General features: G+C 36.5%; 1 protein-coding gene across 1 annotated transcript in view; it reads left to right on the top strand.

Annotated features, from left to right (window-relative positions):
• The first annotated feature begins 330 nt into the window (after positions 1-330).
• The window catches only part of LOC149528643 (zinc finger (CCCH-type) family protein), a 91,354-nt gene continuing 70,085 nt past the window's right edge, over positions 331-21,599 (top strand). The window contains exons 1-2 of the mRNA XM_089811227.1: positions 331-875; positions 8,342-8,573. Coding sequence (XP_089667353.1) covers positions 538-875; positions 8,342-8,573 — 570 coding nt within the window. The 5' untranslated portion in view covers positions 331-537. The remainder of the gene's footprint in view (positions 876-8,341; positions 8,574-21,599) is intronic.

Genomic DNA, 21,599 nt, shown 5'->3' with positions numbered 1-21,599 from the left:
TATCAGGGTTTAACTGTGTGATTTTGAGTCAAACTCGATGACCCATGTTTCATGAGTAGTGATTCAACATGAATCCATCTCTCATGAGAATAAATGGAACATTTAGCACTCATTGGATCTAGGTGATGCTCACAGGGGTGAAGCACCGGGACTTCACAGGGGTGAAGCACCAGGACTTCCCGGGAGGTCACCCATCCCAGTACTATTCCAACCTGAGCGCGCTTAATTACGAAGTTTCCTCCACAGTTAAACCCAAAGCTTGCAACCCCATTTCCATCCTTTTTCTGCCACTGCCTATCGCCATTAATTAACTCTCGGCATCAAAAATCTATTGAACCTTTTATGCAATGTGAGCTACCATTTTGTTAGACTGATAAAAAAGTACTCTATCGGCTTGTCACTGGAGGTGCAATCTCTAACTAGTGTCAATTAAGAGAGTCCAATCTATTACAAATTGCTGACCGTAAACTGTGCTGCAAACCCAGTTCTTAGGTTTTTCCCGCTGGTTTTGATTTACGTAAAATCCTGACATAAGCAATGGCTGAACAAACCCCTACTGCAGACTCGAACACGGAAGCTGGTATTCAAAAGCTAGCAACGTCAATGGGGGAACAGAACCCTCAAACCACAAATCCTAATTCTGGACTAAACCCTGAAACCACAAATCCTTCTTCTACATTTATCCCTGAAACCCTAAATCCTAATTCTGAAGAAAACCCTAAGCTTGAACCTACTCCAAACTGTAATTCTGAAGAACACCATGGTGTGAAGAGAAAGAGCGGCGACAGGGAAAGTTCTGACCCCTTCTGGAAAACTAGTCTTTGCTCATATTTCAGAAGGCACGCTCAGGACTGCAGGCATGGAGACAATTGCAGGTACAGAAAATTGTATAAAATACCTCTTTAATGAGAATAAATAAATAAAGCATAAATAAATTGAAAACAAAAGTGCATCATGTCTTCTATAATGCGTTTTGGAATCTGGAACTTTGTAAATAATGTAGAAGACGAATGCTTAATGTTTTTACCAGTAATTTTTTTTACAAGAATGAGAACGGACCACAAAATCTAAAAGATAAAAGAGTAAAGGTTTCTGTCATGTGTTTTAATGAGCACTATAAAATCAATCTGATAAAAGTGCCAAGTTTCTTCTAATATATGTTTTAAAATTGAGAACTGATGAAATTATGTTTAGATAATTCTTGTTGATTAGTAAATTGTCCTTGCGGGTGTCCTTAAGCTGAGATGTTATCAGGGCTATCTACTCTGTCCAACTTACTCCGTATTTGCACCGGGCCTCTTCTGTAGAGATGCATCACAGCCCAGAATTGGATGTGATATTTTGCCCATTCAATATTCAACATTTATATAATTAAATGCTTGTACATTAAAATTGTAACATGTCTTGTAGGAATTGATCATAGGTTCCCACTCAGAAAACCCTGATGATTACCACTTGAGCTTATCCTATTTGATATAAATGATCTAAACAAATAAATGATGAAAAATGATGACAATTTGTAATAAATTTATTTGACATAAATGATCTAAATATATAAATGACAACAAATATTAATGACCTTCCAATCATATGTTCTGCAAGATGTAGCAAAGTGTACAGATATTGTAAGGTTTTTTTTGGAGACTCATTACAAAGTATTGTGTTGGAGTTATCCTCGCTTTTGTACAGAAGTTGGAGCATTTTTTTTGATTGTTCTTGATAAATTTCTTGATTTTCCTAAATATGTTTTTGAAGAGTGAGAATGTACAGTAATCTCCAAAATATAAGTGCATAGTTATTTCTTGATAGATTTTTCAAATACGAGAACTTGTGAAAAACACAAAACACATAAGTGCATTTAAAACACTGTTTTTTACGTATATCTGAAAACTATCTGAAAAATATAAGCGCATATATTTTCCATGGCAACACCCTCCTACTCTCCTAGAGGACTTGGCACCATTAATGCATCTCAGTGTCTTGCAACCACTAGATATGACATATTGGTGCCCATAAACCATTGTTCATAGTAAGGGAACCAATCATAATGCATTTGATACTATGGAGATGATTACCATGCCATTTTAAAGCAGTGGTTGGTTTTGGACATCATTTACAACATATTTTGTGGACCTTTGCTTGAGAAACATGTTTTATTGATTAGATATTTTCTCGATTTTTTTTCTCACTGAAATTTGGTCACCAAAAATAAATATGTTCTTTTGGCATGGTATGTGGTTGGGATATATTGGAGAGACACTGTAAAGAAAACTTCGTTGTAGGTTGTAATTCTTTTTGAAGTCTTATTTTGTTTTATCATATATACTAGCGCTTGCACCAAAAGGAGGTGCAATGGTTGCGCCGATAGTAATATATACTCTATGATTTGTTGTAGGAAAAGTAAGGACAGGGAATTCTGAATCTTAGTAGGGCAGCTTGGATATGTTCGTTTTGGAGGGAACATCTAGAGGGAATTTGTGCATTTCCTTCAATCATCGCCTTCCATTAGATGACATCTCTTTCGGGTACTGGATTGCATTTACCAGTTGGCACAGGGCCTTTGACATTTATCAGAGAAACTTTCTATATCTTTCCAGTGTGCAAATTGTGACAGTAAGGCATAATTCTTCTTGTTTGGACCTGTGTTGTTTATAAAAAACAATTTACCCTTTTTTTATCAGAAAAAGAAAGCAAGGAAAAAGGACAATCACGTGTGGGCATGTCAGAGCACAAAGATGGGAAGGGGCATATGAAACAAAAAGGAGGTTATTGGTGTGAATGCCAGGTATAGTTGAGTTGGCACTCTGCCTGACTGGCTTTATTCAAGCTTTTGCTCCCACAACCGAATATCTCTTATATTTTTCACATTCATCAGATCTGTATTCATTACACTGTGAGATGATCTTGCCAACTTTTACAGCCCTTTCGGTTACTGTAAAGAACTGGCACCTCATGATGGAGTTTATTTTGGGTCATTGAGAGAGGCATTTTCTAAAAACAGAAAAAAGAGAATTTACAGCTGTAGGTAGAAGTTGATTTTTTTGACAAAGGCACAAAATGTTTTTTTATCTATGAGATATAAGGAAAAAGAAAAATGCAGTTTCAGAAGATCATCTTTTTTTTGTGATTTAAAATCAGAGATAGAGGGTGATGAGCAGTGAAGGAAGTACATATTTATGAAGGTTGAGCACAGTATTAAATAATTTTTTCAAGCGGAGTTAATTAGAGGTCGGTGTCTCATACTGAGTTGGTGTGAGGAGGAAGTTGGTGGTTCAATTGAGTTGGTGCTCACATTTTTAAGATTTTTGTCTTATGTGGGGTTGTTGCCTATAGTTTGTAAGAAGTTAATAATAGCAATATTTTGCCGTGGCTTTTTCCCTTAGGGATTTTCACGTAATTTCTGTGTTCTTGCATGTGTTGTTTTCTTGATGTTTTTGAATTTATATTTGTTGAGTTGGGATAAGTGTTAGAATAAGCATATACACCTTTGTTAAAACATTATGTTAATACATCTAGTAAACTAAAATAATAAAGAATGAATCTAGAAATCACACAAGTCTTCTTTGATTATCAAATTGTTATAAATAAATGGTTACATATACTATACCCCCCCAAAGCTCAAAGTTCTAATTCAGACATTGTAAATTTTACAACAGTAAGTTACTGCCTGCATACTTCACTACTAGTATCCAGCCTTGAACTAGAAGGTATATCTGAGTCATCCTTAAGAGTGAAGGATTCCTCTGGTATGTCATTTTCCAATGATTCTGTTGTTGCTGTTTTTCTCTCCAATTTAGTCAGACCTGTGTTAGTGAACATTACTTCTGTCTTTTGTAATTCAATGTAAATATGGATTGTTGTCATCTAGGTTGATGACATCATGAGACTCCTTCCCCTCCATTTTTTTGATTTAAATAAACAGTTTGCATTGGATAAAGATAAGGTCATTGAGCTGCTTCCTGGTCAGCTTGTTTTTCTTATTGGTTAGAATATCTAAATAGGCTCCGATTGTATTCACATTCACAAGTGCGAGGATTGGCATAGAACATGGAGGGCTTGTTTTTGAAGGTTTGATGTTTTGAGGACCATAATTTTTCCACCACAAATCTACAAATAAACTAAAAAATTATAAGTGTTAATTTAAACTTTGCACCATTAAGCTCAAATTCTATTTATCAATAAACTATTTAAGGAAAGGACTTAAAGAACACCTGGCTCTTGGGTTGCTGTCCTTCAGATGCATAAAAATAAATTAAAGAGCCTCTCTGTAGCAGCATTGTCTCCTTGTGTAAAGTCTTTTGACGACATCCTCATCAACCTCAAAAGAGTGAACCACTACTCATGAATCATGGGTTGAGGAGTTTGACTCAAAAACTACACAGTAAAATCCTGATAGCAATATCACAAGTTAACTTGCCGTGGAAAATATCTCCTACTTATCAATTGATGAGCTCGAGGGGCTTTGTAATGATTGGTTTATAAGGCACAACACTTGGTGAAGGTTTTGCAAATGGGGTTGCAAGCAGAGTGGGTTTAACCATGGAGGAAACATAGTTAAGCACGCTCAAGTTGGATTAATATTGGGATGGGTGATCTCTTGGGAAGTCCCGATGCTTCACCTCTGTGAGCATCACCTAGATCCAATGAGTGCTATGTGTTTCATTCATTCTCATGAGAGATGTGATCGTGTGAACCACTACCGATGAATCATGGGTTGATGAGTTTGACTCAAAAACTACATAGTAAAATCCTGATAGCAAGATCACGATTTGACTTGCTGTGGAAAATATCTCCTACTTATCAATTGATGAGCTCAAGGGGCTTTCTAATGAATGGTTCATAAGGCACAACACTTGGTGAAAGTTTTACAAATGGGGTGACAAGTAGAGTGGGTTTAACCATGGAGGAAACTCCATAGTTAAGCATGCTCAAGCTAGAGTAGTACTGGGATGAGAGACCTCCCGGGAAGTACTGTTGCTTCACCTTTGTGAGCATCACCTAGATCCAATGAGTGCTATGCGTTTCATTCATTCTCATGAGAGATGGGTTCGTGTGAACTACTACTCATGAATCATGGGTCCATGAGTTTGACTCAAAAACTATACAGTAAAATCCTGATAGCAATATCAGAATTTGACTTGTTGTGGAAAATATCTCCTACTTATCAATTGATGAGCTCAAGAGGTTTTCTAATGAATGGTTCATAAGGCACAACACTTGGTGAAGGTTTTCCAAATGGGGTTCAAGCAGAGTGGGTTTAACCATGGAGGAAACTCCATAGATAAGCTTGCTCAAGCTGGAATAGTACTGGGATGGGTGACCTCCTGGGAAGTCTTGGTGCTTCACCTCTGTGAGCATCACCTAGATCCAATGAGTGCTAAGTGTTTCATTCATTCTCATGAGAGATGGGTTCGTGTGAACTACTACTCATGAATCATGGGTCAATGATGACTCAAAAACTACACACTAAAATCCTGATAGCAATATCACAAATTGACTTGCTGTAGAAAATATCTCCTACTTATCAACCTCAAAAGAGTCAAAGAGGAAAAAATTGGGGTTTGTATGGTACCCAAAGATATTTATTGATTGGTAGATTTCGTTCATTTATATGCAATCATTGCTTTATCACTTAAAATTTGAAAATATGAAAAAAACAATGACAAGAAATATTAACAAAAACTCCCTCTAAAACTTTAGTTTGTTAATTACCTTGAGTACATCTTTTGCTCTTTGCAAACTCTGTCTCAAGCATTATGCATACAACTTCTGCTCCTTTTGCCCTTTTGGAATATGGAGAGCCCAACCGCATATTGCTCATAGACATTTCCTACAGAGAAGGTAGTGCCTTTAGAATGCTTTGGAAAGTGATAAAGGTTGTGGCAGATCATGTCAACCTCGATTGCGCAAGCTCCTTCTCTTTTGTGTGCTCTCTCATCAAGCTAAGTAATCAAGTATGGTTTCAGGTAATATTTAAAATTTTTATGCTTCCAGCATTTTCAACAACACTTTTGATCTATTTGATCTGCCCAGCGTCATCAAATATTAAATCAAGGCTATGTGGACCATAAGGGCTCTGATAAAGTTTGGATGACTCTTTAGTAAAGACTCCGGATGGCTACACATGCAGCTGCATAGCCTATTATAATTTGGAAATTGTTCTCCACCTCATTTATGAATAATGAAATATTGTAACATGGAATCCAAGTGGGTTGATGGGCTTCGTTAAGATTTGGCAAAGAAAAATTTTAGCCTTTTTTGTCCAGGAATTTATTCCATTTTTCTTTAACTTTGCAAGTTCATCGGTGGATTCAAAAGAGTTTCTGGTGAAAATTGTGAGCTTGGTAGAGGGTTTTGGTTGCGCTATTTCTGGTTTGAGCAAAAGTGTGCAAATTTCAATGGTTGCACATCTTGCATGTGCATTTTGTGAGTTGCATATTGCTTGCATATGCTTTTTATAAGTTGCATGTTGCTTGCATGTGTTGTTTTATCGCGTGAAGTGTTTTCTTGCTTTATTGTGTGATGAAGTCTGGTCATTTGAGGTATATTACCACATGAGGTTTGGTGTTTTGCTGCGTGAAGGTTTTTGTGATGGGTTTTCTGTTTTTTTAATGTAATAATCATGGTGTAGGGTTTTTGATTTTTTCCCACAAAATCTTGGTGATGGGTTTTCTGATTTTTTTTCACAAAAAATATGGTGATGGGTTATCTGAATTTTTTCTATAAAAAATCATAGTGGTGTGTTTTCTGATTTTTTCCCACAAAAAATCATAGTGCTGGGTTTTCTGTTTTCTTTCCACAAAAAATCATGGTGACGGGTTCTCAAATTTTTGTCCTTAAACAATGAGTGGGCAGGTTTTAATAAATTTTTCCCTTTACAAATATTCTTGTGGGTTTTCATAATTTTTTCCTTCAAAATTTTGGGAGGGTATTTTAATATTTGTCCATAAACAAATTTGTGAGTTTTGTGCAATTGCTGCTTATTCTAAAAAATGAAGTTTTGTATTATGAGCAGTGTCACGGATTTTGTGTTGGGTTTTGATTGATTTTTATGCTTAAAAATCGTTTTTTCCCAATATTATCCTAAATATTTGTTTTCAGAGTTTTGCATGATTTTGTCCTAAAAAATCATGGATTCTCAGTTGGAGGGTTTTACTTTTTATACCATTTGTTAATGCTTTGTAAACCTCAGTTCTAGTGTTTGGTGATTTCTTTGACAAAAATCATGGTTTCTTGTAGCTATTCCAGATCGCACCTTGAGTTGCTAGAGCTACAATCTGTACAAAGGGTTGCAGATGTTTCTACAAAATTGTTGTTTCCAATTTTTGTTGGTTTCAACAGTTCATCTTATTAGAGGGGTAGGTTTGTTACCCAAAATCAGGTTGGATTCGTGGTCATTAAGATTTTTCATTTTGCAGATCCAGGGAGGATCTTAGCAGCAGAAAAATGTTCTGATGAGAATGGGGCAGCCTTTTTGTATTTGTAACCAAAAGACATTATGTCTTCTGCAGGGTTGTTAGTAAAATGACCATTAAGAGAGGTTAATAAAGTATTTAATATTAATGGTCATCTAGAGCATATTTAGTCTATTAGGTAATATCTAGATAAATAGAAACTTTACTGTTAGCCTTTTAGAAAGTTTTTATTTCATTCTTAATTATTCTCTATATTGGGAGACAGCATCTCCATCTGTAATCACTTGTTTATGAATAATGAAATTTTGCAACATGTCCCATATCTAGCTAATTCATCGTGATGATGGATCACAGAATTTGATTTGAAACGTTGATGGGGAAAAACTTATATTGTTAAATCCAGAAATATTGTCAAAATTATATTGTGGACTGTGGGAACTTCATTTTTTTAATATTTCTATACTGTTTTATCCAAGATTTAATTCACAACTATAATGAATCAGGAATTAAATCAATTATCATAAATAACTCCAAACTGAGAGTGCATGTAAAAAGAACTAGTTTCGTCATGTATGTCTGGAAAGTGAGAATGTTATAATTTATTTTGAGAAAACAAGTGCTTAAATAGTGTAGTTGTTTCCACATATATGTTTATAAATGAGAGCATGTATAAATAATCTAAAAAATATAAGTGGATATAAAACCCTTTTTTTTCACATAGAATTGTTTCAAAAACTGTATCTGGTAGAAGTAGTTTCAGAAATCGATGTGCATAAAGAACACACATGTTAACTATTCATGCTTTTGAAGAAACAATTTATGACAATAGTCTGAAAAATGCACATTTACATATAGACGACAGTTGTTGCCTGATATAAGTTTTGAAAATGAGAACCTATGAATATAATTTTAAAAATCATGTACAGGTATGCTCACAGTGAGCTGGAGCTAAGGCCTCGACCAGATAATTCATGGGACCCTACCTCTGAACGGGCCAAAAAGCTAAAGAGAGAAAAAGAGCTTGATCTTAATCCTTCTGAAGACCCTGAAGGTTTATCTGAGGTCACAGAGAGCAGAACAGTGTCCTTGAGTAAGTGCATCATTAATCTCCCAAAAGGATGGTTTGCAGGCAGATTCAAGAGGCTTCTTGATGGTCTGGTAAGTTAAAGACTTTTACTTGGTTATGACAAGTTTCTTTGTGCGCATGCTTGATTCCACATACTCAGTGTGTTTTTGTGGGCATTTAAATGAATTAGGGAGATTTGGGGTTGACCTTATCTATCTTTGATTTATTTAGGAGCATTTAGTGGAAATTGGGATATTTTAAGTTATTCCAAATTAAGCATGCACTTGTAGTCTGGTAGGTATGATGAGATATGTGCAATTATCTTAAGTTTGATATGTACTGATAGGTATGACGAGTGGTACTTTGGCTTAACAGGAAAAAAGGGTATGTAGTGTCATAATTCACAAGGAGTGGCATGTGGCCTTTGTTTTGTCCCATTCACCAAAGACTTAACCCTTGCTACTATTCTTTGATGGTCACTTTGGACTTGCAAGTGTCCTCTGTATGACACATTCTGATTTGAATGTAGTATTTTATTCAATATCTTCTGGGAATTTTAACTAGGATATTTGTTATAAAAATATACTGCTATAACAAATCTGTGAAAGGATCCATTTTCACTATATGATAAAGCTAGGACTCGCATTTTCTTTCCAAAAGCAATTCTAATGTTAGTAAAAGCTGAACACTTATGCATATTTGAAATCCTCTTGAACAATTATGCAATTGAGAAAAAGAGACACTTTCTTTTAAGATTTTATGCAAAAGTTATGGGTTTTGGAAGCTTGGAGATAAAAAAAACTGCCAACAGGGGCCTTTTCATGCTGGTGGTAGTTTCTCAAGTGCTGGATTAGTTTCAAAAGCAGCTTTCTACTTAAAGTGGCAATTCACATGAGTGTTTCACAACAGTGATAGGAATAAATTAATAATAATGGTTGGCAACAAGAAATCATGTAATGATGAGGTGATTCTTATTGTTTGACTATATTGAACAAATAACTTGATTTTAGTTTCCCCCTAGACTAGTTTGGTATTGAACTTAAAAAACACTTTTTGTCCGTTGGTGAGGGAAAAGGGAAGGTATTTGAAAATATTACGAAGTAATTGGTAAATATTTGCTTGATATTAATAGAGACCGAGAGGTCTATATATACAAAAAAATTGAATGATCGTTAAGAATAGAAACATATTCTAGCTAAAAGAAAGCTAAAGAAAGCTAATAGATAACTACAAACTAACTAATATTAGAAAATTCTAATATTTACAATAAATTACAAATAGATAACTTTTTAACTATGTTACCCCAAGTTTTCGGGATGGGGGGACGAGGAAACGGGTTTCCGGGACGGTTTTTTTTTGGCTGAAATAGGGGATGGCAGGCGACGACTATATATATATATATATATTCATGAATTTCATAATTACACATCATTGTCACATTCATCATAGCAACATAGTTTAAAATTACCAATTTCATTCATCAAATCAGCATAGAACATAGCATCAAATCGAATCATCGTCTAAGAATTGGAACATAGGATGACATCAAATGAGAGAATCAATCTGCCATAGATTAGACTTTAGAGCCCTTTCTTGTGGGTTTTGGAGGAAAACCGAATTTGTTGTGCCAAATCTCCTTAGACGGGTAGCAACCATCTTGTTTGGGTAGTAATCAGCTATAACAATTAACAATTTATTTCTGGGCAATTATTGCTGCTAACAGAGCATTATCAAAGTTGAAAACAATCTGAGTATTCGTCGACCCAGCAGCAATCATTTCCTCAACTCAGCAGCAATCATTTCCAGGTCTGCAATATGAATATCAAATAGAAGTCTGATTTACAATCATTTTTTAGGTCTGGTTTGTCGAACAAAAGTTGAAGTTTTAATTTTCAGTCATAGTTGGATGCTAAGTTTGTAATGGCTTCCAAAAAAATATATTTCAACATGGGTTATATTAACATATTTTATTATTTTAATGTGGTGCCAGCGAATGGGCAGAAAATCACCATTTTTTATTTTATTTTAAAAGTTGAATTTTATTTTAAAAATGGAAACTTCAAGCAATCCCCAAGATGGATGGGAAACGACTATGGAGTCCCGGGGACGGTCACCACCATCTAGAAAAGCGTTGACTGTTTTCGAAGTTTTGGGGACGGATTTCCAATTTTTGCTTGGGTGGGGACGGCTTGGAAACGTTTTTCGAAACTCAAGGCTTAGGGCTGGAAACGCGTTTCCGGGTAACATAGCTTTTTAACTAATAATAGAAGCTTATCTATTATTGTAATACCCTCCTTGGTTAATCTATCCACAACACCATGCTGTCTTTTGAATTTGACAAACTTATCAGGACCAAGAGGCTTGGTGAGAATGTCTGTAGTTTGATCCGTGGTAGGAACTTACTGCAAGTCTATTGTCTTGTTTTCAACCAGTTGTCATAAATAGTGACAATGAACATCCACATGCTTGGTTCGTTCATGGAAGGCTAGGTTCCTTGCTAATTTGATAACGCCTTCGCTATCAACTAACAAAGTGGTCAGTCCTGTTGGTGACATTTGCATATCCCCAAGCATCCGACGAAGCCAGATAGCTTCACAACCTACCTTAACTGTCTCTCTGTATTCAGCCTTTGTGGAGGAGAGAGAAATTGCCTGTTGCTTCTTACTAGTTCATGTGATGGCATTGGATCCCAAACTGAACACATATCCAGAAGTTGACTTTTTATTAGCAAGAAAGCTTGCCCAATCTGAATCTGTGAAGCCATTGAGTCTAGGATTAGAACTCCTAGAGTAAAGAAGTCCATAATCTGAAGTGTCGTTCACATAACGAAGCACAAGCTTTATTGCCATCCAATGATCAGCCTTAGGAGCTGTCATAAAATGTGAGATGTAGTTGACTGTGAAGCTGATATCAAGCCTAGTAGTAGAGAGGTAGACGAGGTTGCCTACTAGTTGCCTGTATGTTGTATCATCAACAGGAGAAGAATCAAACCTGACTGATAACTTGAGACCTTTCTCCATGGGTGTAGTTGCAGGCTTGCAATCTTGCATACAAAATTTGTCTAACAGAGCCCCGACATATTTGGATTACGAGATGAATATACCAAAAGATTGCTGCCAAACCTCAACACCTAGGCAATAGTGCATGAGTCCAAGGTCAATCATATGATATATCAAAAGATTGACATAAATTCTATTTGATTCGTTGAATCAAAGATGCCAAACTACCAGTGATGATCAAATCGTCCACATAAATAACTAGAAGGATGATGCCATTGTTAGTAGTCTTGATGTACAAATTTGAGTATGAAGAACTCCTCTAGAAGCCTTGATCATCGAGATACTTATCAATTTTCATGTATCATGCTGTAGGGGTCTGCTTCAAGCCATAGAGAGCTTTCATAACTTGAGAACCTGATGTTCTTTACCGACAACCTTGAAACCAAGAGGTTGCATCATGTAGACCTCTTCGTGGAGATCACCATTCAAGAAAGCACTCTTGACGTCCATCTGATGGACCTTCCAGCCAAACTGTGCTGCCATGGCTAGGACTAATTTGATTATGCTCATCTTTGCAGTAGGGGCAAAGGTCTCCTCATAATCAATACCTTGACGCTAAGAAAAGCCCTTTGCAACTAAACGAGATTTGTACTTATCTAAAGTATCATCAGATTTGTATATGATTTTGTAAACCCATTTGCAGCCAATGGGTTTCTTCCCTGGTGGAAGATCAAAAAGGACCCAGGTGATATTCTTTAGCAGGCTACGATGTTTATATGTCATGGCCTGTTCCCACTGTAGAATTCCTTTAGCCTCGTAATATGTTTGAGGTTCAAACACACTGTGAATGTTGGCCATGAGAGCAAAATTAATAGACTCTGTAGGTTTGCTCTTCTTCCGAGCAGTTCTCACATCAATGAGCTCATCATCACGAAGATCAACAAGTGTCTTAGCTCATCACTTAGGCCGGAGAGGAGAATGGCCAACATTAGTACCAGGAGATGCTTTATGATCAGGTTCCTCATCTGAAGAATTAGGATCAAACTTAGGTGAAGCATCTACAAATCTGGGCGATCCTGCAGGAGAATCTGGAGGTATCTGTATAGGGATCACTTGTATAGATGGAGCCACAAGAGCTACTAGAGCCTTCCCATCAGGTGGACCTAATGGAAGCCTATCTCTCAAATCATGAGCCTCCATAGGCTGATTTGCTGGACAAGGAACTAGAGAAACAAGCATGAATGGTCCTTGTTGCTACATCATGACTGTACAGGAGATGAGATGTCTTAGTGTTGATCAAGCAGTAGGCTTTGTGAAGACTACTGTATTCAACAAGCATGAGTTTCTAATTCTTGGCATCCAACTTGGAGCAAGATGCATCAGGGATCCAAATAAAAGCAAGGGAGCCAAAAATTTCCACGTGACTGATTCTGGGTTTGTGACCTGACCAACCCTCTTCCAGAGTCTTACTTTGACCGCCACTGCGGGTGACCGGTTCAAAAGACACACTATAGTGTTAACTGCTTTTGCCCAAAACTTCTTCAAAACATGTCTGTGTTCAAGCATGAAGCGAGCTATATCGGTGATTGTTCTGTTTTGATGTTCAACTACATTGTTCTGCTGTGGTGTGTGAGGTGTGGTTGATTGGCGTTTGATGCCATGAGTATCCAAGAAGCTAGAGAATTCATTAGAACAAAATTCCCCCCCATTGTCTGACCTAAGAGTAATAATAGATTTCTCACTCTTTTTCAACTAATGATTTTAACTTCTGAAAGACAGGAAATGCATCTGATTTCTTTTTAAGAAAATATACCCACATTTTTCTACTAAAGTCATCAACGAACAACAAAAATACCTGGACCCAAGAATAGGAGGAGTAGCCATTGGGCCGCAAATGTTGGCATGAACAGGCTGAAGCACTTGAGAAGCTCGCCATGAATCGCCATTGGTGAAAGGTGTTCGATGTTGCTTCCCAGCTTGGCATGCATCACAAACTCCAAGTTGCTGAATCTGAATCTTTGGCAAACTGAGGACAAGCTCTTCCTGAGCAAGCTGAGAGAGATAATGCACATATAAGTGCCCATACTACTAATACCAAAGTGTATTAACAGAAGATTGTCGAGCAACCATAGCTAAGTCCCGAGAATCACCATAATCAGTAAGTTGGAAAAGACCATGATCCTCAAGACCCAATGCAACAATAGATTGAGTCGCCCTATCAATGATGGTACACCGATGTGAACTAAAGGTGACATCCAACTGTGGAGAATGTTGCAGCAATTGACTGATTGAGAGTAGATTTAGTTCCATCCTTGGAACGTATTACACATCAAGGAAAATGAGATTCCTCCCAGTAGACTGAATCTGAATGTTGCCTTTGCCAACAACGGTGTGCTCTTCTCCGCCAACCAGTCTTTGCGATGGGTGAACTGACGAGAGGCACCTGAACCAATGTACCAGGCATATGACTTCACATGATCTGTAGGTCTTTTAGCCATGAAGGCGAAAAAGGTAGATTCTGTCTGCTTAGTGTGCTCTACACTGTTCGCTTTGGGCTGTGAACATGATTGCTTAGATTGGGCAGCTAAGCATTTCCAACATTCAACCTTCATGTGACCAATCTTGTGGCAATAGTTGCATTGAATGTTCTTCTTCTACGAGCCTTTTGAATCTGGGGCAGAGGATTTTTGTTGAGAAGACTGCTGAGACTTTCCTTTATCCTTCTAAAAAGATTTAGCAGCAAAGGTTTGTTTTGAGGAGGTGGAGCTGGAACTGCTACCGAAGTGTTGTTTCCACCAAGAACAATCCGATCAGTATTTTGATATTCAAAAATTGCTATTGCCCATTGCTTCCAAGTGCCATAATTCTGACCATTGAATTTTGAATTGCTCTCGAGCAGAATATTAGTCAAATATGCCATACCACGTTTCTCAATGAAAAAGCTTGAAAATCGATAAAGGCACATACTTAAAGGCAAAAAATGGAAGACCCAAAATAATTGAAGGGCCCATTAGAGAGCTCAAAAAGCCTAGATAGATTATGTTGTCGGTTTTTGGATTTGTTGGCTCAAAAATCGAGGCACAAAAATTGAGGCACCTAGAAAAAATAGACAACAATCTCGTTGAGATCTAGAAAAACCCACCAAGACTGTAATTTTTTTTATCTAGTACAAAAAATTAAGATTTTGAACAAAAACGACCCTGCTGCAAAAAAGCTCACAAAAATGGCGAAAATATGCCCAAAAAAACAGACGGCAGTTGCAAAAAAAAGACTGTAACAAGCAGATATCACAAAAATAATTTTGAAAAATATTGCTCTGCTAATTTCGAACAAGAAATTATAATATTTTTCGGAAAAATTCATAGAATTGGCGTTGATACCATATTACGAAGTAATTGGTAAATATTTGCTTGATATTAATAGAGACCGAGAGGTCTATATATACAAAAGAATTGAACGATGTCTCTTTAGGAAATGATCGTAAAGAACAGAAACATTCTATTCTAGCTAAAAGAAAGCTAACAGATAGCTACATACTAACTAATATTAGAAACATTCTAATATTTACAATAGATTACAAATTAACTAATAATAGAAGCTTATCTATTATTGTAATATAAAGGAACAACATATACAATAACTGATAGAAAAGTTTCTCAGCTTGCAGCAAGAAACTATAAAACTGTAATGCCCCCAATTTAGCAGGTTTCAGGAGCTAGGTTTGGTCAGCTCATAATCACGACCCTTGTGAACTGATAGTTGGATTTGAGGGTCTCTGTTGTAGACTTGCTATTTTAAGTAAGTCTATTTTTGGCCAGTTGCTATTTTTGGCAGTGCAGAGTTGGCACGGTGGTGACTGTCTTTTGTAAAGTCTTTTGCAGAGGATGAGATTATTTAATGGGGAGTCATATTTATTGCATTATTTATAAGGCTTTATAATCATTAATGCACTTTATGTTATAAAGTGATCTTGTGTAGTTGAAGTCTCTTTAGTGAAAGGTGCAATGCTAAACCGAGTTGCACAAAAGAGATTATAAATATGACTCTCATTTGGAGAATTGGGAACTAATTGAATATTACTTGCTTTTGTAGTTGAGGGTTTGAGTTATGAGAATTGCTCTTGCAATTATTTGGCAAATTGCTGCTGTGGTAATTGCTAGTACTTTTCTACTGTTTCTCTCTGTATCTGAGAAGTTAATTAATGCTGAGGAGATTGTTGATGTTTAGGAGAAATTATTGAAGCTGTGATAGGGAATTCTATATTTGCGTCCAAATCTGAAAGACGCCTGTGCATATTGTGGGACTGCCGTTCATCACTAGGGCAGTGGTGAGCTTATCAAGGCTAGCAATCACTTCTTCACAGCATGCGTCTATTCCTTTCAGCCTGCGAGCACCTACAGGCCACTGTGCATCATTGCTGAGGGTCTGCAATTCACTAATCAAGGCCTACGATTCATCGTTTAATGCCCGAGATTCGTTCCGAGGGGCCGAAATATCTTCTCTGCGGCTTTCGTTTTAGTTGGAAGGCTTGCAAGTAAAAATTGGAGGCCTGCGCTTGATATCCTGAGGTCTGATTTAATTACCAGAGGCCTGCGACCAGCTAGACAATTGTGGAAGGTCAATACAAAGCATTCATTGTGCAAAATTCAGGTTCTTTATCAATTCATGTAATTTCCAGTTCATGATTTGCATAATTTAATTGCACAATTTAGCATTTGGTAGCCCTAGTTCAATTCAGTATTTGTTTCAGCATTTTAGATTTCAACAATTATATTCCAAAAAAAAAATGCATACATTCAAAAAATACCCAAAAAATAAAATAAAATTAAAAAACACAAAAAAAGATATTCTTGCATCACCAGCACATTAGCAGCGAGGGTTCAGGAACTTTACAAAAACTACCTATTTTGTATCCATCATTACTTCTTTCCTCAATGATTCTATGGTGGGGTTGTATACTATAAGTATACATACAGAATTTGAAATGCTAGATGAAACGATGTTTCAGTGCAACATACCAAATTGATGCTCGAAATACTTGAACGTAGAAAAATTGAACATGAACCAGAATCTTTGAACATTCAACATAGTATCATAGTACGTAGTAACATACCCAATACTATTGTAACATTCAAAATAAAAAAATCAAATAGAAATTCAAATTATCAGCAAATAGGATTTTCATTTATATTAGTTTTGTCAAAGATTCAAAAATCATAAAGATGATGACAACGAGTAGCATGCTATGAATCATGATTGATGCCTAGAAGTCCCCTGGGAGTTAGGGGGATGCCTGAGAGTCCCCTTGACGTCTTGGAATGTCTGGGAGTCCCCAAGCACTGAAGCGGTGCAGTGACAGGAGTACTTGGGTACTTCAAGCACCTATCCCCGCACCAGGTTTCCTAGATTTTTGGCCAAGTGCACGTCCTCGGGTTTCACTGCTTGCGCCATACAATTTTAAAAGTGTTAGAATAGTTCTAGGTTTGTGGCAACAATCCATGTTGACATATTTATGTAAGTTGCAAAAGTTTAAGCGACAAAACCTGTAACTATTATCTGCAATTAGTATTTAGGGATGGCAAGTGATAATGGATGTAAATTCAGGGTTGGCAGGTGATTAGTGGGTTGAGGTATGATGCCCCATGCAAAGTTAAGTTTTTTGTGTTGCATGGTGGGGTTGAGGGAGAAACACCCATCAGCAAGTTCAATTCAAGGCCTTCTGAGATTACAGACTTATATGGTGCATGCCATTTTTTATAGTTTTATCACTATGTTTTCAACACGAAGTCCTCATTTTTTTGATAAAACCTGCTTTTGTTAGAGACTTAATGGTGAAGTTGGAGAAATTGAGATGTATGGATGATGAGGTTGAAGAGCACACGACTATATTGCGGGGGGGGGGGGGGGGGGTTGTGAATCATTATAATAAAGATTAAACAATTTAAAACTTTTATCCACACAAAATTAACTTCAAATACTGAAATAAACAATTATGCACATGAACACAATGTTTACGTGGAAACCCAATACGGGAGAAAACCACGACAAATAAACGCTTTTATATAAACTTGTTTTTCTACAATGTTTTGTAGGCTCCAACCTCTAATTTTATGAGCTCCTACTCATTGGACGCTGCAATTCCCACACTTTGCGGCCATAGACCTACTGGAAGCACCGACTCCCACTGCTGACGAAAACTGAACTTCCACCTGTCTTTGTTGCTCTTACGGCTGATGATGGAAACTTCGAATAACTCCTCTAAATTTGAAGCCAGCAAACAATCTTTTAATACACCTTACACTTCTCTTATTTCTTTTATATATATATATGGCAGATTAAAAATCTGATTATATTATATATTATACCCTCAAGTCAATTTATTCTGCAATATCCATATATATCAGATTTACAAATCTGAATATATATATATATATATATATATATCCTTTTTATTTCTTTTTCTTTTCTATTTCACAATTGCTGACTTGTTTTTTTGCAAATAAGTAACCCTCCTTTTATATCTTTAAAATAAACCAATGTGTCTTTTAGTTTTGAATAGATGCAACTCTTTTTAATTCACGATCTTCTTGTTATCTTTCCCTTAATGATGGGAATAGAATGTTCAACTTTTCATAATCATTCTGTGCGAGTCTTGTTGCCATCTTTCCCTTATGGGAGACATGGCTTTATATCCTGTCTCTCATGTGCTGACTCATTTTCTTGACAATGGTGAATGATGTCTTCATGTTTTGTCGCTACTGGCTTTATCTATAATTTGCAACCAAGGCTCCTGACAGTGTATGATTCATTTGCAACGTTTGTTAACTTAGATGACACGACAGATACTGACCACGTAAGTTGTTTTATGGGTGTTGCTACTTTGTCTCATACACTCCAATGGTTTGTTTATATATAAGAATTTGAATATCTTATATTCTTCCACACTTCTGCGATTACTTTGCTTCACTGTCACATCAAATACAGTCACTGAATCTCCATATTGTATGATAGCTTGAGAGGATATTCAGATATCATTAATCATGGGACTTGGAACGGACTGATCCATACTTATCTGTCTTAATCACATTCTTATTTGTTTGAATCTTTCTTAATATATATAGATTTGCATGCATTTCTCATTTCTCATTATTTGATGTCTTCAATTATCAATGATTTGGCATCAATGACAACCTTCATCAATCTCCCGTAATCATTGATGGCAACTTATTAAGATGTTGTCTTCATTTTGCTAGGCTCACCATTTCTCCAATTTCTCCCCTTTTGGCATCAATAGCAAAAGGTCTCCAAAGCTAGGTTTCTCATGAACTCATGCTTCTCATGAAACTTTTAGTGAATGGATGAGAGTGATACTACTCCCAGTTTCTCCCTTGGGTGTTCAAAAGTCTCTTTTGGAAGGGGTTTTGTAAAGATATCTGCTAGTTGCTCCTTTATATTGATGTATTCCAACTTGACTTGTTGCTCAAGTATTTGTTCTCTTAGGAAGTGCTATCTAATTGATATATGCTTTGTTTTGGAGTGCATGACTGAATTCTTGATATGCTGATTGCACTTGTGTTGTCACAAACGATGGGAATAGGATGTTCAAATCCAATCTTTACATCTCCTAGAGTTTGCTTCATCCAAAGCACTTGCTACTGCTGCAACATACTTGGATTATGCAGTAGATAAAGCTATTGATCTTTGCTTGTTTTCAATGTCCCCGTTTTTGGTAAGTCTACGCAGCTGATGGAGTTAGCTCATCCTAGCGGCCCTTGTGAGCTGACAGGGTGTTTTGGGGGTCCCAGTTGTGGACTTACTACTTTTAGTAAGTCTATTTTTGACAGTACAGTTGGTGGTTTTGGCAGTTGGTCGTCACCTGCAGTAGATAAGGTTAATAATTGCATGAGCTCTTATTTATTCAATAATTATTAAGTTGCATTATTATAATGATATTTATATTATTATAATAATGAAATTTAGAGATATTTTTAAAAAGTATGTTGGAAAGTTTTAAGTGTTGAGTTCTTTTGAGAAACTTCCACAATTTCTGAAGTGGAGTTTTTTAGGAAACTTTAGCCAACGAAAGATTGTAAATGAGAGCTCATTTCTTTGAGAATTTGCATGCTTGAATATCTATTTACTTTTGTTGCCTTTGTGGCTTTTCCTGAGTTTTCAATTGTGAGCCCTTGTTGAAGTACAAGGGTTTGTGAGTTTCTGAAGATTCGTTTGAAGTCACAGCTGATGTATAGTGGTTTGACTGGTTAAGTCTCCTATTTGTGATTATCTATGATTGGGAGATCTGTGTTATAATTTTGAGAATTTTGAGTTGGTGTATGCAAAATATGCTGAGGTAAATAATTTGTTCTTTCCTCTCCTACTGTGATACCTGTGTCTAAGAAGAGCTGCAATCTAGAGTTAGCGTTGTCAACTTGGAGGACAAATTGTTGTGATAGTTGCAATTCTGATATGTGGGACGTCATTGTTTCTTACTGTGTTGGTGTGGGGTTTCTTGAGGAGAATTGGAGACCATCATCCTTGCAAGTTCGTGGTTGGGCATTGGTTGCATCTGTGCAGGGAGATACGATTTCAAGGTGGGAATTGCATTTCATTAATCATTTGGGCTGCAAATAAAGTCTGGAAGAGCAACGAGCTTCATTATAGGCAGTGTGGGTTCTGATTTGTACACCTGTGTTAACTTTAAGAGTTGCTGGTGCCATTGCATATAGCCTGTGAACTGTTCATGATATCCTACGTTTTATATTAGAGGGCCGGCAATTATTTGCTAGAGCTTGTGAGCTCTTGGGAGGGGTTTGCTTCAGATCGTTGTGACTTGCGATTCAGCATGGAGGTGTTGAAGATAATTCCCAAACTGCTGTGTGGGACTTCCTAACTGCTCTGTAATGTCCCCATCTTTTTAGCAACTAAGTGGAGTTCTTAGCCTTCACATTCTCCAAAGGCTAGGTGGAGCATAAGAGGAAATTAAATTAATTTTCTATAAGGTCGTTAAATAAATTAAAAAAATTAAAAGTTGACTTTATATTTAATTAATTAAATTAATTATTGTATTACAAGGGAGAAGTTTCTAGAGTGTGTATTAATTATTGGAAAGGGGGAAGCCTCTAGTAATTTAATTTCCTAGAAGCACAATTAATTATTGTATTGCAAGGGAGGAGTTTCTAGAGAGTGCATTAATTATTGGAAGGGGGAAGCTTCTAGTACTTGCAATTAATTAATATTTGATTTCCTTCTAGAAGGGTGTAGGGAAAGTATAAATAGAGGTGGGAGCTTCATTGTTTAGCATCGGATGATTGTGAATTGCATTTGATAAGAGCTTGGAGGTGTGAGTTATAGATTTGTTCTTGGCATTAGAGCACATCTATCCTCTCTTGTAACATTCTAGACGTCATTCCCTTGGGGTTTGGCCTTTGGAATTCATTGCTATGTATTTGAGAACCAATATTATTTCAGCAGTGGTTCAATCTTCATGTTAAATTCTTTCTTGTTCATGTTATATGGTTTCAAAATCTATGCAAAGACATTAAAATCTCTTTCAGCAGTTGGTTCAGTTCTTGGGCATTTCTAGGGTGCCCATTACATGCTCACACCAAGTTTCTTTTCATTGGGAAGAATTAAATATATATTTCTTTGCAACTTAGTTGGAAACTTCTGGATATCGTGTCTCCTCCAGCAATTATGTGGTGTTTAGCATATACATGTTTGAGATCGAATCTATCAAACTGGGACTGATACGAGCAACAGACTTGGAGAGCATTGTCAATTAATTTCAAGGGATTTGGTAATGCTCATTGTGTAAACCAGGTTCTAGTGATTAGTAATAGTTCCAGAATTTTATGTAATCAATTTGATTTCAATTGCAGCAATATATTGCAAGTAGTTTCATATATCAGAACTTAGCATATGGGTGGCAATTGTTTTAAAATAAAGGGAAGAGATTCGATATTGTCTATTCAGCCAAAACTCGGTATTATTATTGAAAATTTCAGTATTTTCAATTGTGATAAAATTTAAACACATACTTTGATAACTCAATTGCTAGCCAACTGTTTGACAAAATGTCAAACTTCTGATTAGTTAAGGTAATTGATGTGTTAAGGTTTA

This window comes from Cupressus sempervirens, chromosome 11 (genome assembly GCF_028749045.1).
Source record: "Cupressus sempervirens isolate cs-2001-9-10 chromosome 11, ASM2874904v1, whole genome shotgun sequence".
Classification (NCBI taxonomy): domain Eukaryota; kingdom Viridiplantae; phylum Streptophyta; class Pinopsida; order Cupressales; family Cupressaceae; genus Cupressus; species Cupressus sempervirens.
The sequence above is the reverse complement of the archived record's forward strand: the minus strand, read 5'-3'. Positions and strand labels throughout refer to the sequence as shown.